Raw genomic sequence first — 13,660 nt, 5'->3', positions numbered from 1 at the left:
TTTTATGTCAACTGTACTTAATTTTAAAAAAATGTAAGTCAGATCCTATCACTTCTTTGCTCCAAACCTTCCAATGAGCATATCATCACTCTCTGAGCCGTATATGGTGCCCCCCTTACTTCTGGGACCTTCCCTGCTGCGCTGTAGCCCCCCACTGACCATATTGCTGTTTCTCCAAAATCTCAAACATAACTCCCCCACCCCAGCCAGGGCCTTTGCACTTGCTCTCCCCTACCTGGTATGCTGTCCCCGAGAGTTCCACTTTGGCATGTTCCTTACTTTCTGATCTCTGTCCACAAGCCTTCCTGACCTATTTAGAGTAGCTACTCTCCCTCTTCCCTGGATTTTTCTCCGACCTATTTTTATAGGTTTTACCACTTTCATGCCAGCAAGTGTGTTGATCACACACTCCACTAAAAAAGCAGCTTTGTGAGGGGAAAGACTTTTGTTTCCTGCTTCACTCCAATACCTAGAACATTGACTGGCATATAGCTGGTGTTCAAAGAATATTGCTTATAAAAGAATGAATGAGCAAATGAACGAAGCAAGCATTCTTTTAAATCGTAACACCAGTAGGGTTCAGTTACGCAAGTCTGAAGTTGCCCCAGATCTCTCATAAGCATGTAGTGTTGACGGGTCTTACAGCATAAAAGCAAGTAGAATTACATATGGTTCTGTCTGATTTGATAATGGTACAGTGTTACAAACAACAATAAATCCATTAATTCTACATGTCGGGAAAGAAAATAAACGTTCATTTCTGGCATGAAAATAGGAATCTATATATGATTGCCCCGTTTCGTGGAAAAATGAGGGGCACCTTTCCTTTTCCATTTTGCTTCCTGTGTGTGCTTCTCACTTAGTGTTCAGGTGGGGGCGAGAGGTGGAGGGATACATCACTAGTGGTCGCAAGGGGGGCGCTGCAGCAGAGTTGTCGAGGGCCAGGCAGAGACTCAGCTTCTTGGAGTAGGAAGAGTGTCGATCCCTGGTCTTCAGTCAAGGCCCCCGTGGCTGCCTGTGTCCCCCCAGCACAGGCGCTGGCCAGCCGGGCAGAGGGTGCAGCCTGGGCTCGTGGGACCTGAAAACCTCTTGCGGGCAGGAGCCTGTCTTCTTTGCCCTTTTATGCTCCATTCTGGCTGCGTGCCTCCTACATACACCACATGTGCCCAGAACGTATTGGTGAGCAAATGAATGAGAACACTCAGAGGACCCTTACATACTGTAAAGACTGCACCGGACAAAGCAGCTCTTCATGAAGGGGTTTTGTTTTCACTTCCATGACCTGTGGATCCCTAGGGTTAAACTTTGAGAGCTTTCAGAGGTGGGTAAACTGAGGCCCAGAGAGGTTACACTGGAAGTCTGCACCACCCCCCCCACCCCCACCCCGTCCTCCCTCTCCCTCCATTGCGCTAACCTGCCTGGGCTCTGCAGCAAGCATCCTGGAGGGAAAGTTGGTGGCAGTCCTGACCTAGTAGGGGAATGGGAATTAGAACATCTCAGGCCTGGACTGCTTTTCTCTCTGGCTTTCCTGCGGGATGGACAAGAAGGATTCTTTTTCCTGGAGGCTTTCCCCTGACCACTGTCTCACTGTAAGTCTCCCTTTAGAACCTTCCAGTTATTTCATGTCATAGTCATTGACATGATTGTTTTCCGAGACTCACCTTGGAAAAACTGCCTCCCATTTTCCCTGGAAGGAAAATCTGAGACCAGGAGATTCAGTGATTCAGGCAGTTCATAGCAGTGGTGGTCAAGTTTCCATAGCCAGAGGGAGGCAGTAGGTGTAGGTGGTTCCCCAGCTAACTGGAACAGAAAAATGCCTGCTTTGGCTTCAAAACTACTTTAAGGAGACATTTCTGAGATGCTGAAAATACTTCTTTGGAGATAGCATTTTATTGACTGAAACATAGTAAGTTTGTCTGCCTCTCTCTGTGTTATCCAAGAAATCCTCTCAAGTTCTCTGTTGTAGCCAAAAATCTGAAAACCAAACAGCTCTTTCTCAATACCTGGAAAGTTAGCATGTGAGCTGATGTGTTGTCACCAGCATGTTCAACAAACACATGAAATATATTGACACCTGTTTTCTTTTTGTGTATCTGTGTAAACTCTTTTTCAGAGGGATTTCTCAGGAATGAAAATTCAGGTGGGTCAACAATCCTGTGACTTTGGAGTTCACTCTCAGATATCATAGCTCTACTCTGTTCTTGAGGCACAAGTCCAAGCCCGGATGGGCTGGATGGTAATCAAATCTCCGAACCTAACTCTGTGTTACAACGTTCTTGCTCTCCCAGCCCCATCTGCTTTGGGCCCCTGAAGGAGGAGAGCAGGGTGAGGCCTTTGCCCCCTGCTTCCTGTTGTCACCCTTCCCCAGCTCACCAGATGCTCCTCTGCCCACTTCCTGCCAGAGCTGAAGTGGGAGTGGAGCTTTGCTCTTGGGACCTGGCAGATGGTGAAGGGGATGATATCTTGGTCTTTTTGAGGCTTCCCTGCTGAGTCCCTCTGTCTAGTGGTTCCCTTGAGTTTGGTGGATTTCTCTATTCTTGGCGGCTGCCTGGTTCCCCTGCTCAGACCTGGCCATCTTCCTCAACCAGTGCTCCTCTGCACTCTGCCTTTTGAGGTTTCCTGTTCTCCCCCCAGGTTTCCTGTTCTCACCCCAAGCTGCCTCTCCCTGGACACACTCATCTGGGGGTGAGGCCAATGCCACCAGAACAGCACTGGCCTGCCCTAAGCCTTCCTCTCTCTCTAGATTTCCAGGGCGGGAGTCAGAGCCAAGCCCACAGGCTTCTTCCTGGGCAGTCTGATCCTAATCACTGTGTCTCAGAGCACACACCGCCCCCTCCCCGCCCCTCCCAGTGGTCCCCTTGAAACTCCTCACTAGATTTAAGGTAAAAAGCAAGCTGCTGGGGAGTGGTGTTGCCTAGCACAGTAACCACTTTCTCTAGAGAAGCGGGAATTTCTCACTCTCTTCTCCCTTAAGCCACTTTATATCCACTTGATTTCTGTGGGGTGTGCAAGAGAAAGTTCTTCTTTGCCTGTGGGGTGTGTGGGGGATGGGAGGCGGGGGGGGGGCGGGTCTTTGTCTCCTATTCATGTTGGTCTTCAGATAGTGATCAGGGAAGTCTAGGGTAAAAACGTCATTCTAATATCACGTTACATCTTTTTCTTAAAATTTTAGAAACAGGTGTACGACGTCGCGTTGAAAATAAGAATCTTCTTGCTCATTGCTGCATGCTTTTTTCAGACTGTAGAGCATCATGGCGGTAGGCAGACAGACTGCTCTGGGGTCTGTTAGCCTGACCTCCGCACCCTGCCCTACCACTTTCTTAATTGGATGGGCTGGCAGGTTACTCCGTCTCTGAGTCTGTTTCTTGCCATGGACACTGGTCCTACCTAGCTTTATTGTGAGGGTGAAGTAATCCAGGGAGCCTCATGCCGGGCACACAGTGTGCTCAGTAGTGCAGATCCCCACAGAGCCTACCAGCTGCCTCCTTAACACCCACGTCCTGCCCAAGGAGTGAGCTTTCTAAGTGCACAAATGACCTGGGCCTCCCTCTGCTCACCCCACCGACCTGTTAGTCTCCTCTCACCACCTGTTCCACTCGCACGTAGACCCTTCGGTGAGCCAGACCCTGTCACTTTGTCTCTACACTTGCTGACATCACCTGCCCCTCCCCGTTGTGTTCCCATAATACCCACTGCAGATACTTCTGTCCAACACACTACTTCCCTGTCTCCCCTCTAGACTCGCTCCTGGGGGTGTCACTATGCCTTCACTCGCACTACCCCTGACAAACGCAGTACTTGTCGCCTCTCAGGTGATCCCCAGGAAGGTCTTTACTCAATAACTGAGTTGTATCTCTGGAGCCCTCGAATACAGTGATTACTTGCCACTAGGCTAGACTTTGCTTTCGTCTTTTTCACTTTAGTTTTGGGGTCACCGTGATCAGAGCCTCTGTTACATATTTCAGTTTAAACTTTATACTTAGGGCTGTTTCTGGGTACGTATTCCATCATCAGAACATGCATGTGAAAATATCTGGGCAGTGGCCTGGGAACATGCTGGATTTCTGAAAAAGCTTTGTTTCCATGTTCAGAGAGGCAGCCCCTCAGGCCGGGGGGGCATTTCTGGCCTGTGAGTGGCACTAATGGATAGGACTTGGTACAGCTGGCTGCCCCCCCAGCTGCCTGGCTGCAGGATTTGATGGAGACCTGGAAAGTGATGGCCTCTCCTCCTCCTCTTCTCCCAAAGCAGGTCATGGCCATTTTTTATCTGTAAGAAGGGATCCTTAAATCTCATCGATGACCTTTGACAAGAAAAAAAAGGGAAACCGCATGCCTTTAATGCGGCTGGTCTTCCTTTAACCCTGCATCTGTTGGCCAGACCCCGAGTTCCGCTGCCCCCACAACCTTACGTCTCCCCAGACCGCTCAGGCCCCAGTGAGCTCTTGTCTCTTCGCCTTTGAGTTCTGTCTCTGGACTCTGCTGCAGTTCTTTAGACAAATGGACGTTGGGGGGTTTGCAGAGTGGCTTTCCTCTCTAATATCTGGGGGGATCTCTGGTGAATGTTTAAGGAGCAGGTCTCCCTGCGGCCTTTGGTTTCAGCTGGGTCTTCCTGTGGCTGTTGTTTAAAGCTGCACCTCCTGCTCTTCAGGACCACCCCTCCCCCGGTCCCTCATCTTCTTTAGAATGTCCTATCCCACCTCCTTTCTCAAGTAGGGAAATGCTTCTCTCCTTTTTACTCTAGCACTGCTGCCAGTTCCACCCCAGTAGGGTCTGGTTTCTGGAGGGGTAGGTGAATCAGGACCCAGTCTCATAAATCTCAAAGGGGTCCATCTGGCCAGGCTGTGGGTGCACATTCCATGTGACTGTCTCTTTGTTTCTCATCCAGCAGTCGGAAGGAATGTGCTTGTATATGCCAAAGCAGAAGAGTCCCAGACCTTAGGGGCTTATTAATGCTATTTTTGCATTTCTTTTCTGTGTGGGTTGTGAGAGAAGAAACTGAAGCTTGCCAGGTGGTACACAGAGGACTCTCTGAGCTGGTGGTGGAAAAAAAACCACAGACGCTCCTGAGGTTTATTGGTTTGAAACCCTTCTGGAGCTTTGTTTGCCTTTTCATTTCTGCACGTGCATAGAAACCTTTTCCAAGAAGAAATCGTTATCCTCAGAGCATATTCCTTTATTGCAGAACCCTGGTGAGAAGCTGCTTAAATTCCAGAGGTAGCTGAATGAATGAGGTGCTGATGAGGAGGAAGGAGAGCAGAGGGAAGGTGGGCTGATTTTTCACATTCTTACTGAGATATACGTGTTCATCAAACCACCGGATGACGCGATCCCACAGGGAGTACGACATTGTTAAGTAGCTGGAAGATCACTCAGGAGTGGTGAATTTTTGACCACCAGGGCACCCATCTGGCTCCTTGACAGCAGAAGCCTGCTTTCCCTGGTCCAGGGTGCCGCCATCATGGCAGCATGGCTGCTGACTGCTCCGTGTGCTCACCACTGTTGACTCACACTTCTCGCTGCTCTTTTCTCCGCTGCACCACTTCTGTGTACTCTTAGCTTCCACCCACTCATGGCTTCTGCCTACTCCTGGCTTTTGCTTACTCATGGCTTCTCTCTTCCGCCTTTACTCTGAATGCCTTTAGGTGATTTCCCATTGCCCAATAAAGAAGATCTGATTGGCAAGTCAGTTACTGCCACCTCCATTAGGCATGATCATCAGATATGGTATGGCTTTCCTTAGAAAGGGTCAGGCACAGGGTCACCTGGGCTTCTTAGTTGAGTGTCTGAGTTTGGCTCAGGTCATGATCTTACAGTTCGTGAGTTTGAGTCCCAGGTTAGGCTTGCTGCTGTCAGTGTGGAGCCTGCTTGGAATTCTCTCTCCCTATCTCTCTGACCCTCCTCTGCTTGCATGCTCTCTCTCAAAAATAAAATAAACATTTAAAAAAGGGCAGGGGAGGGGGGTCAGGTAAAGTAAGTACCAGAGCAAAACAGATTCCACTCCAGTGCAATTGGGTTAGATGCCTCTCCTATGTGCTTCTAAAGCATCAGGTCGCTTCCTTGTGGTGTCATATAATAGTGATGATAATGAGGAAAGTGGTAAACATTCACTGGCTTCTTCTTTTGTGCCAAGCTCTTAGCATAGTGTTTGGATTTATTTGAATTATTTCCTTCATCCTGAGGATGTGAGATACCATTTCACTGATGTGGAAATTGAGACTTGGGTTTGGTAACTTGTCCAAGATCACACAGATAGTAGGTTGTGGAACTAGGATTCAGGACAAGATATATCTGTATTATCGTGTCCTGTCCCTTTGCCCCTCATCTAGCCCTGTCCAGGCTACCCTCTTTCTGTGTTTCTGGATTCCAGGGGAAATTGTAGGTGGACAGGTGGGCATGAGTACAGTGCAGGACAAATGCTCCCTGCCACACTCTAGAGCAGCCTGAGTGACTGCAATATCTGAGTCTCCCCTTTACCTTAGATAGAGGATGCATATTGATACATGTTTTTGTTGGCTCTCTAAATTTCTGTATGGTATTGCCTTAGACATGTTCCATGAACTTGTTTTATTTCTTTTTAGGCACATATTGGTCTTCTTGCTAAGTTCTGAGAGATACTATCCAGTCCCTAGTAGATAATGGAAATCTTCTATTTTCACTGGAGGATCCTCTCTTGGAGGCTCTGAATTGATATGCCAAGAGCTAAGCTAGTTGTCCAAAAGGCAATTTGTGGAATCGCTAATTTGCTGAATATATTTGTTTCTTTCAACTTTTTTAATTGCCTGGTATTCATCTTGTCTTTAGAGCAGCACTTTACGTTATGGTCAATTTGTTTCTGCCTCTGCTGCTGCACCGGCTATAGGTCTGGAGGAGCTGAGGGCATCAGACTATAGATACAGAAATACATAGTATGAATATGAAGAACTCTTAAAAACCAGTGTTTATTAATATAATCTTAATGATAAATTAAGAATATATGTGTAGGATATCTCCCTATATTCTTGAGTCTGTAGTACTTGAATATATTCTTGTGATCTATAGTCTTGGTCTCTGGCTTTCTTATTCTGACTCTTTATGTTTCTCTACTGCTACTGTTCAGAATTCCATTTTCATGTCAACCAAAACAAATGGGTAAAGGAATAAGTACATGTGGCTAATTGCTCTACTTCTCCATTTTTCTTCATTTCATGATTCAGCTTCGTTGGAGGGTATTTTCTGACTTGATGCATGAAGCCCAGTGCCCTTAACAGCTTTTGCTCCCAGGGCTCTGCCTGCAGGATTCTTGTAGAAGTAAAAGAACTTACTAGTAAGTGGGATGCAAATACCAGGCTGTGTGTATGTACTTCTCACATAAGCAGCAGTGCTGGGGATGGAAGAGAGTAGCCAAATGACATTTTGTATTTATTTTTTTCAATAAGTTTGAGTTCTTTTTTTTTATCTTTATTTTTGAGACAGAGCACAAGTGGGGAAGGGGCAGAGAGAGAGGGGGACAGAAGATCTGAAGTGGGCTCGGTACTGACAGCAGCGAGCCCGATGTGGGGCTTGAATTCACGAGCTGTAAGATCATGACCTGAGCCGATGGCACTCAGTCGACTGAGCCACCCAGGTGCGCAAATAAGTTTGAATTCTAAAAAGTTGATATTTAAGCTCAAGGGTTGAGCGTTCAGATTTACATGGAGAATTGGAATTTAAATTATGTAAGTATTGACCGAGACAAAGCACCTAAAAATTCCATGCAGAACTCATTTCATTAATGATGCTGAGTTGATAGCAAGTCAACATGAAGGAAGACTGTTTACACTGGCTTAATTGCTGTGTTGACTGTAAATATCAGCCAGCTGAGTAAAGGAACCATATTAAGTCCAAGCTTACCTCTGCTCTTTTCCGCTCCCCATCCCACCCCCCAAAACCTTTTTTCCCCCTGCTAAAGTGTGAACTTCCGGTTTTGGAGGGGTGTGTGTGTGTGTGTGATGCACCTGTATATATGCACACATGTGGCATTAAAAGCACAATTTATTCAGCTGTTGTCAGGTTGTGCAGGTCCTCAAATGCAAACACAGACTCAAATAGAACCAGCTTGTGCAGTCAAGGGTGGGGTATTCTAAGTATTTGGGAGTGACTAGTAGAACTCATTGGCAGGCCAGGGATTATAATACTGACAGGATTTTCCCTCCCTACCCTTATTCTTTGTTTCTGCCTAAGCCTGGCGTTCTATTTCTCACTGCAGATTGACTTTCTCCACGTGGTGGAAAACACAGTATATGTGGCTCCAGAATTTGGTATTTTACAACTTCAGCCACAGGAGGGAGACGCTTGTTGTAAATCCTAGTGTCAGAGGAAGGCAATTCAGACTTCTCAACTGTCCTGGGGCAGTGGGGTCATGTGAGAATTGGCAGCTCTGAGGGGCACATGGAATGCATTTGGGGGAGAAGGAATCCTTACAAGAAGGGGAAGTGTTGTTCCCCAAAGAAGAGAGTGGTGCCCACAGGTTCCCAGAAGACTAGGTATCTGCTGGTGTTGTTCTTGCGCATTCCTCAGGATTTACCACCAATCAGAATATCTATTTTAAATCACTTGGCAGACTTAACTGTAATCTTAGACCTTGTATTCCCCCCCGCGCCACCCCCCCCCCCCCCCCCGGCTTCTTGTCAACAACAAGCTTTGATTATAATTATTCTTCAGCAGGCATGGTGCTAACACTTCTTACTCATTTGTCAGATGGAACTTAACAAAATTAAGAAGTCCAATGAGAGACCCCATCTTTAAGACAACAGAAGGCTGAACTATCAACTCCCCATCATTTTTGTAATCCAGAATCTTGTTGCCAGGATTACGTTCAGCTCTTCTTTAATCTGTGTAGTCAGAAGCAGTAAGACTGCTTTTCAGTGAATATTTGGAAACACAGCACAGGTGAAGTACAGTCTTTTTTCATCTCTGTCTAGGTAAGTAGCCCTAATCCTGAGGAAAAGGAAGCTGGGCACTGGGCATTGACTTCCACACTTCGTGTTTTAAGATTGGAGTTAGTTTTCAACAGATAACGACCTGGGTGTATTCTGAATCCATTAAAAATAAAGTTCTTGGTAGTCTTTTTCATGCTTTGCAGAATATTGTCTCCCACAAGCACTCAGTATCTGTCTCCAGCCCTGGCTTTTGCCGGAATTTAGGATTAAATGAGTAGAATCTGCAGGCCTGCTAGGCCCCCAAATGATTGTTGTTTCCATGGAAACAGTTGAAGGCCTCTCAATTAAAATTGCCCCCGTAGGCTGGACAGAGTAAGAGTATGAAAATAAGTTTGTCTGGGAAGCCAAATACTCCTCCTCCAAATGAAACCCAGAGAAGACAAATGATCCAGGAATCTACTGATAGTTGACATCATTTTTTTTTTTTTTCTTTTTGGGGTGTAGCTTTGTGTTTGAGACGCAGGTATGTGTGTTGGCTGGCTGGTGGCTTGGCCAGAGCTGCCCAGATAAATGCCCCTGTTGTCCATAACCTCTTTGTGTAGAGCCACAGATCACAGAAGAGTGTTAGGGAACAATTGGATCTTTGCTCAAACTTGAGTGTGAGTCACAAAAAGCCCATTAAAAATAGGTGAAATCATAGAATGGTATTAAAGTTGGGAGGAACCTGAAGGTCCTTGTGCCCCGTTTCCCATCCAATTTGGGAATCCATCCTAACACAACTGAACAGCAAGGTTCATAGTTTGGCTTCCCCATGAATGGGAAGCCTTCTCTGATCCATTGCTGGAGGGTATTAGAAAGCCCTCTTTTACAATCGTACTGACATCTCTTCCTGTCACTTCCACCTCTGCTGCCTCTTTTCGGTACCAAGTAAATTGAATCTACTTATCTCATAATTAACTCTTTAAATTTTAAGAGAATGTTATCTATATACCCTCCAAAGTCCTTTTTTTTCCCTGTCTTATTAGCAGGTCTAAAACATTAAGACTTTAAGTATGGACACCTGTGTTCAGAGACATTCTAGGGGGAGAGATTGATTTCCTTCTAACACTGGCCCCTCACCACTGGTGCTTGGATTTTGTGTGTCTTTTCTGGCAATTTTTTTCTCAGCATCATTTGTGCAGGTAGAGAGTTGATAACTATTTCTGTGTTTTCCTCTTCTCCCCTGCCTCCCCAGAGTAGTCACAGTTCGAAGCTTGGAAATATGAGAAACACAAGACTGGATCAAACCATTGGTCTAAGCAGTCTCATGAAGGGTGTGGTTGTGTTTGTGAGGTCACCTCAGAAGTTAGTGAATACACCCTACATTCCTAACTGCTTTCATAATCTCTCAACCCTTTATCTGTGACTTATTTAAACCTTTGGCCTTTCCTGTAAAGTTTAAATTGTACATTTTAAGAGTCCTGTATTTCTCATATCTGTCCTATTATTAATATCCTATTGTTCTTAAGTTAATGCCCCGCCTAAAAACACCAACAATAACAACAAACAAATTGTTTTTGTCCAAATGATCCTACAACCTTAAAATGGATGGAAACTTCAAACTCCTAAACTTTGGTGTTAATTCATGCTGACTGGGAAGTGCTGGGAAGCAAATACATGGCTTCCACTTGGTAGGCAAACACTGAGGTAGGCATTCTGTTTTGGTTCCAAAATATCAGTAGCTGTGTGACTTTCAGCAAGCTACCGAGCCTCTCTGGGTTTCATTTTCCTCAAGTATAGAATCAGATACATACTTTATGTTCTTTCAGGTTGTTGGCAGTGCTATGAAAACAAATTGTTATAAGACTTCACAGCAAGCTATACTATGATATTCTGGGATATTTTGAGAGTTCAAAACAAATTTAATAAAATAAAATATTGATGATATTGGGTATTTAAGACTCCTATACATCCGCAGTTTCAAAAAAACAGGTGTCTGCCTCTATAGGAATGAATAGTAAATGTGTACCTTGCATTTTAGGGGGAAAAAATCTCATAATTTCTAACATAGGGTCTGGGTGGTATGTGATGTGGTATCACAGCTGAGGGAGAAATGATTTCTGTAAAAAAGTTGCATGTCCATGAAGAAATGAAATCACTCTGGGTTCCTTTGGAAGGAAAACAAAAGGGTGGAAAGTCTGGGAGTAACTTTTGACGTATGAATCCTTTAAATCTCAATTATTGATTTTTTAAATTTCTTGAGGGAGAGAATACATGTGGGGGGCAGGGAGAGGGGCAGAGGGAAAGAGGGAGAGAATCCCAAGCAGGCTCCATGCTCAGCTCAGAGCCCGATGTGGGGGCTTGATACCATGACCCTGGGATCATGACATGAGCCAATATCAAGGCTGTTCTGTACACATAGGTCTGTGATGGGAACTCTCAACTGACTGAGCCACCCAGAGGCCCCTATATCTCAGTTCTTAAAAAAAAAAAAAAAAAAAAAAAAAGGTATTAAGTTAAATACCCCTAATGAGTCAGTGTGAGATAGCCATCAGCACAGATCACCTAAGTGGGCTTTGGGGGATCGGAGCCGGGTAGGGTCTACTGTGAAGCTCAAGGGTGGATCCTGAGGCATGGTCCTTCCCTGGAAGACTTGCAGGGGCTTGTTGCTGGGGCTGGCCTGCTGTGGTAGCCTTCAGCATCCAGCTCCACACCCTGGTTCCTGAGAAATGCCACAGGCTTGAAGCAGGCCCTTGTCTGCCTTGGGGCTTCAAAAATGACTCCTCTTCCTGGGGGTTGGGAAGTGTGTTTCTCTTACCCACATGTTTTTACTTATGACTGCTTATATTTGGACATAGAAAAAAAGGTAACATCCACATCTTCTCCATACAAGGTCTGATGACAGTTTCCTGGGGTCATTTCTTTGCTTTATGTAATTTTACCAAAATTGCAAACTTATCTAGACCTTAGAAAAAAGTAGTCTTTTGTTTGTTTTTTGCAGTGTTTCTTGAGTATTAATCATGCATAATAATCAGATGACCTCTGAAGTTTTTCATTGAAAGGGGGAATAAACCACTGTATTAATCTTTCCATGTTGAAACACTGACCGGGCATCCTGGTGCCTTGTTGTGTGTGCTTTTCCGTCCCCAGGGAGTTCTGTCCAACATCTCTTCCATCACTGATCTCGGTGGCTTTGACCCGGTTTGGCTCTTCCTTGTGGTGGGAGGAGTGATGTTCATTTTGGGATTCGCAGGGTGCATTGGAGCGCTACGGGAAAACACCTTCCTTCTCAAGTTCGTGAGTATCCCTCTCGGCTCTCAGGCTGAGGGCTAAGCTCCCGTCTCTCCACAGGAGGATACCCCATCTGTAGGCAAAGTGGCTCTACCAAAGGCAAAGCAAAAATATGGCCCGGCTAATGCTCTCCTTTTGGGAGAGCTCTCTAGATCACCAGCTACGTGCTCCCCCGTTTTTCTTAACGATATAAGTACCACCCCCAGCCTGTGCCCTCCGTGGAGGTTTTGTACGTGTATATCAGGATTTGCATTTCCAGTCCCTAAAATGCCTTTAGATTAAGGTAGGTATACATACAGTTTTCTTCTCTTAAGTGATTTTTACCTCCTCTTTTAAGTACCTAGTTGGTAGTGAACTCTTCACATAGTTGAGAAAAACCAGACATAAGCACATTGGCTGTGGCCTGTCCTGATTAAATCTGTTAAGCAGTAGGTTTCGGCGAATATGGAAAAACAGTAAGAGGGACGTCCTCCTCCTTCTCTGCCAGTACAGACTTCTCCTTTTGTATGATCAGCATAATTTTCAGGTCCCTTGCAGGGTGTGTGCACTGTTAGCATGAAAATTTTTAGAGGAGGAGTTTTACCAGGGGCAGATAAGTAATAAAGTAGAGCGTGAGAAATGAAAGCCTTTCCTTTGGAGATTCCTTCCAAAGGAGAAAAAAATGGCATATGCTTACGTGTATGTATCTGAAACAGGTTTGTTAGGTGTAGTCAAAGGTCAGCCAAAGGTGCCTGTCAGTCTGGAGCTTGGCATGCGGGTGGGCACCTGTGTGGATGCCCTCTGAATAACAGCGGAAGGGTGAAAACAATCCACCTTCCTGTGGTGAGGGAAGATGGTGGGATTTCTGGACAACAGTATTCGTGTAATAACCCCTGTTGCTAGAATCATACTTCTCATCATTCAGGGACATTTTCACTTAAAACAAGAGCCTACACTTGAACTAGTGCCAGCAGCCATGCAATATGTGATTCTCTTTCCGGGCCACATCATCCTCTGGCATTTTTCTTGAATATCCCTGAAGAGAGCAGACTCACTGTACCCTACCCAGGGTAGCCCATTTCAAATTTGGGCAGCTCTGGAGCGGATGAGGTTTTGGAGAATCGGGCCTGAACGTTCTTATGTTTATCCTGAAAGTTTATATGACTCTACTAACAGGGAAAACTAAGGGATATTTGGTCTTCTCTACACTTAAGTGACCAGTTGGTTCTCTGTTCTGTATACATAGGTCTGTGTTGGGAACAACTGGTTTCCTAACACTCCGTTTGCCTTATCTCCCAGTTCCCCCTTTTAAACACATGCACACACAGAGTTACTTCATTCCTTACCTAATCAAAGACCTGTGGAGCCCCCAGGAGAGCTCTGTCCATGATCCTAACCTGCCAGTCTTCCTGGCATGAGAGCCTTCTAAATGCGTGGGCTCACCTCACTCAGTTTTTCTGTAGTCTCATAAGGCCACAGATAATACTGAGCATTTGCCACTATTTTATCAGTTT

General features: G+C 45.5%; 1 protein-coding gene across 6 annotated transcripts in view; it reads left to right on the top strand.

Moving 5' to 3' along the window:
* Positions 1-13,660, top strand: part of TSPAN5 (tetraspanin 5) — a 176,481-nt gene that overhangs the window by 150,386 nt on the left and 12,435 nt on the right. For 2 of the 6 annotated variants that reach the window (XM_060654586.3, XM_060654585.3), the window contains one exon: positions 12,027-12,173. The exons of 2 other annotated variants lie outside the window; for them this stretch is intronic. In XM_060654586.3, coding sequence (XP_060510569.1) covers positions 12,027-12,173 — 147 coding nt within the window. Of the gene's footprint in view, positions 1-5,207; positions 5,265-12,026; positions 12,174-13,660 lie in introns of those variants that run through there. 2 more of the 6 variants (XM_060654588.3, XR_014137609.1) reach the window with 2 other exon arrangements.

The sequence above is a fragment of the Panthera onca genome, chromosome B1, assembly GCF_046562875.1.
Source record: "Panthera onca isolate mPanOnc1 chromosome B1, mPanOnc1 haplotype 2, whole genome shotgun sequence".
Classification (NCBI taxonomy): Eukaryota; Metazoa; Chordata; class Mammalia; order Carnivora; family Felidae; genus Panthera; species Panthera onca.
Note: the sequence above shows the minus strand (reverse complement) of the source record. Positions and strands in the feature narration are given on the sequence as shown.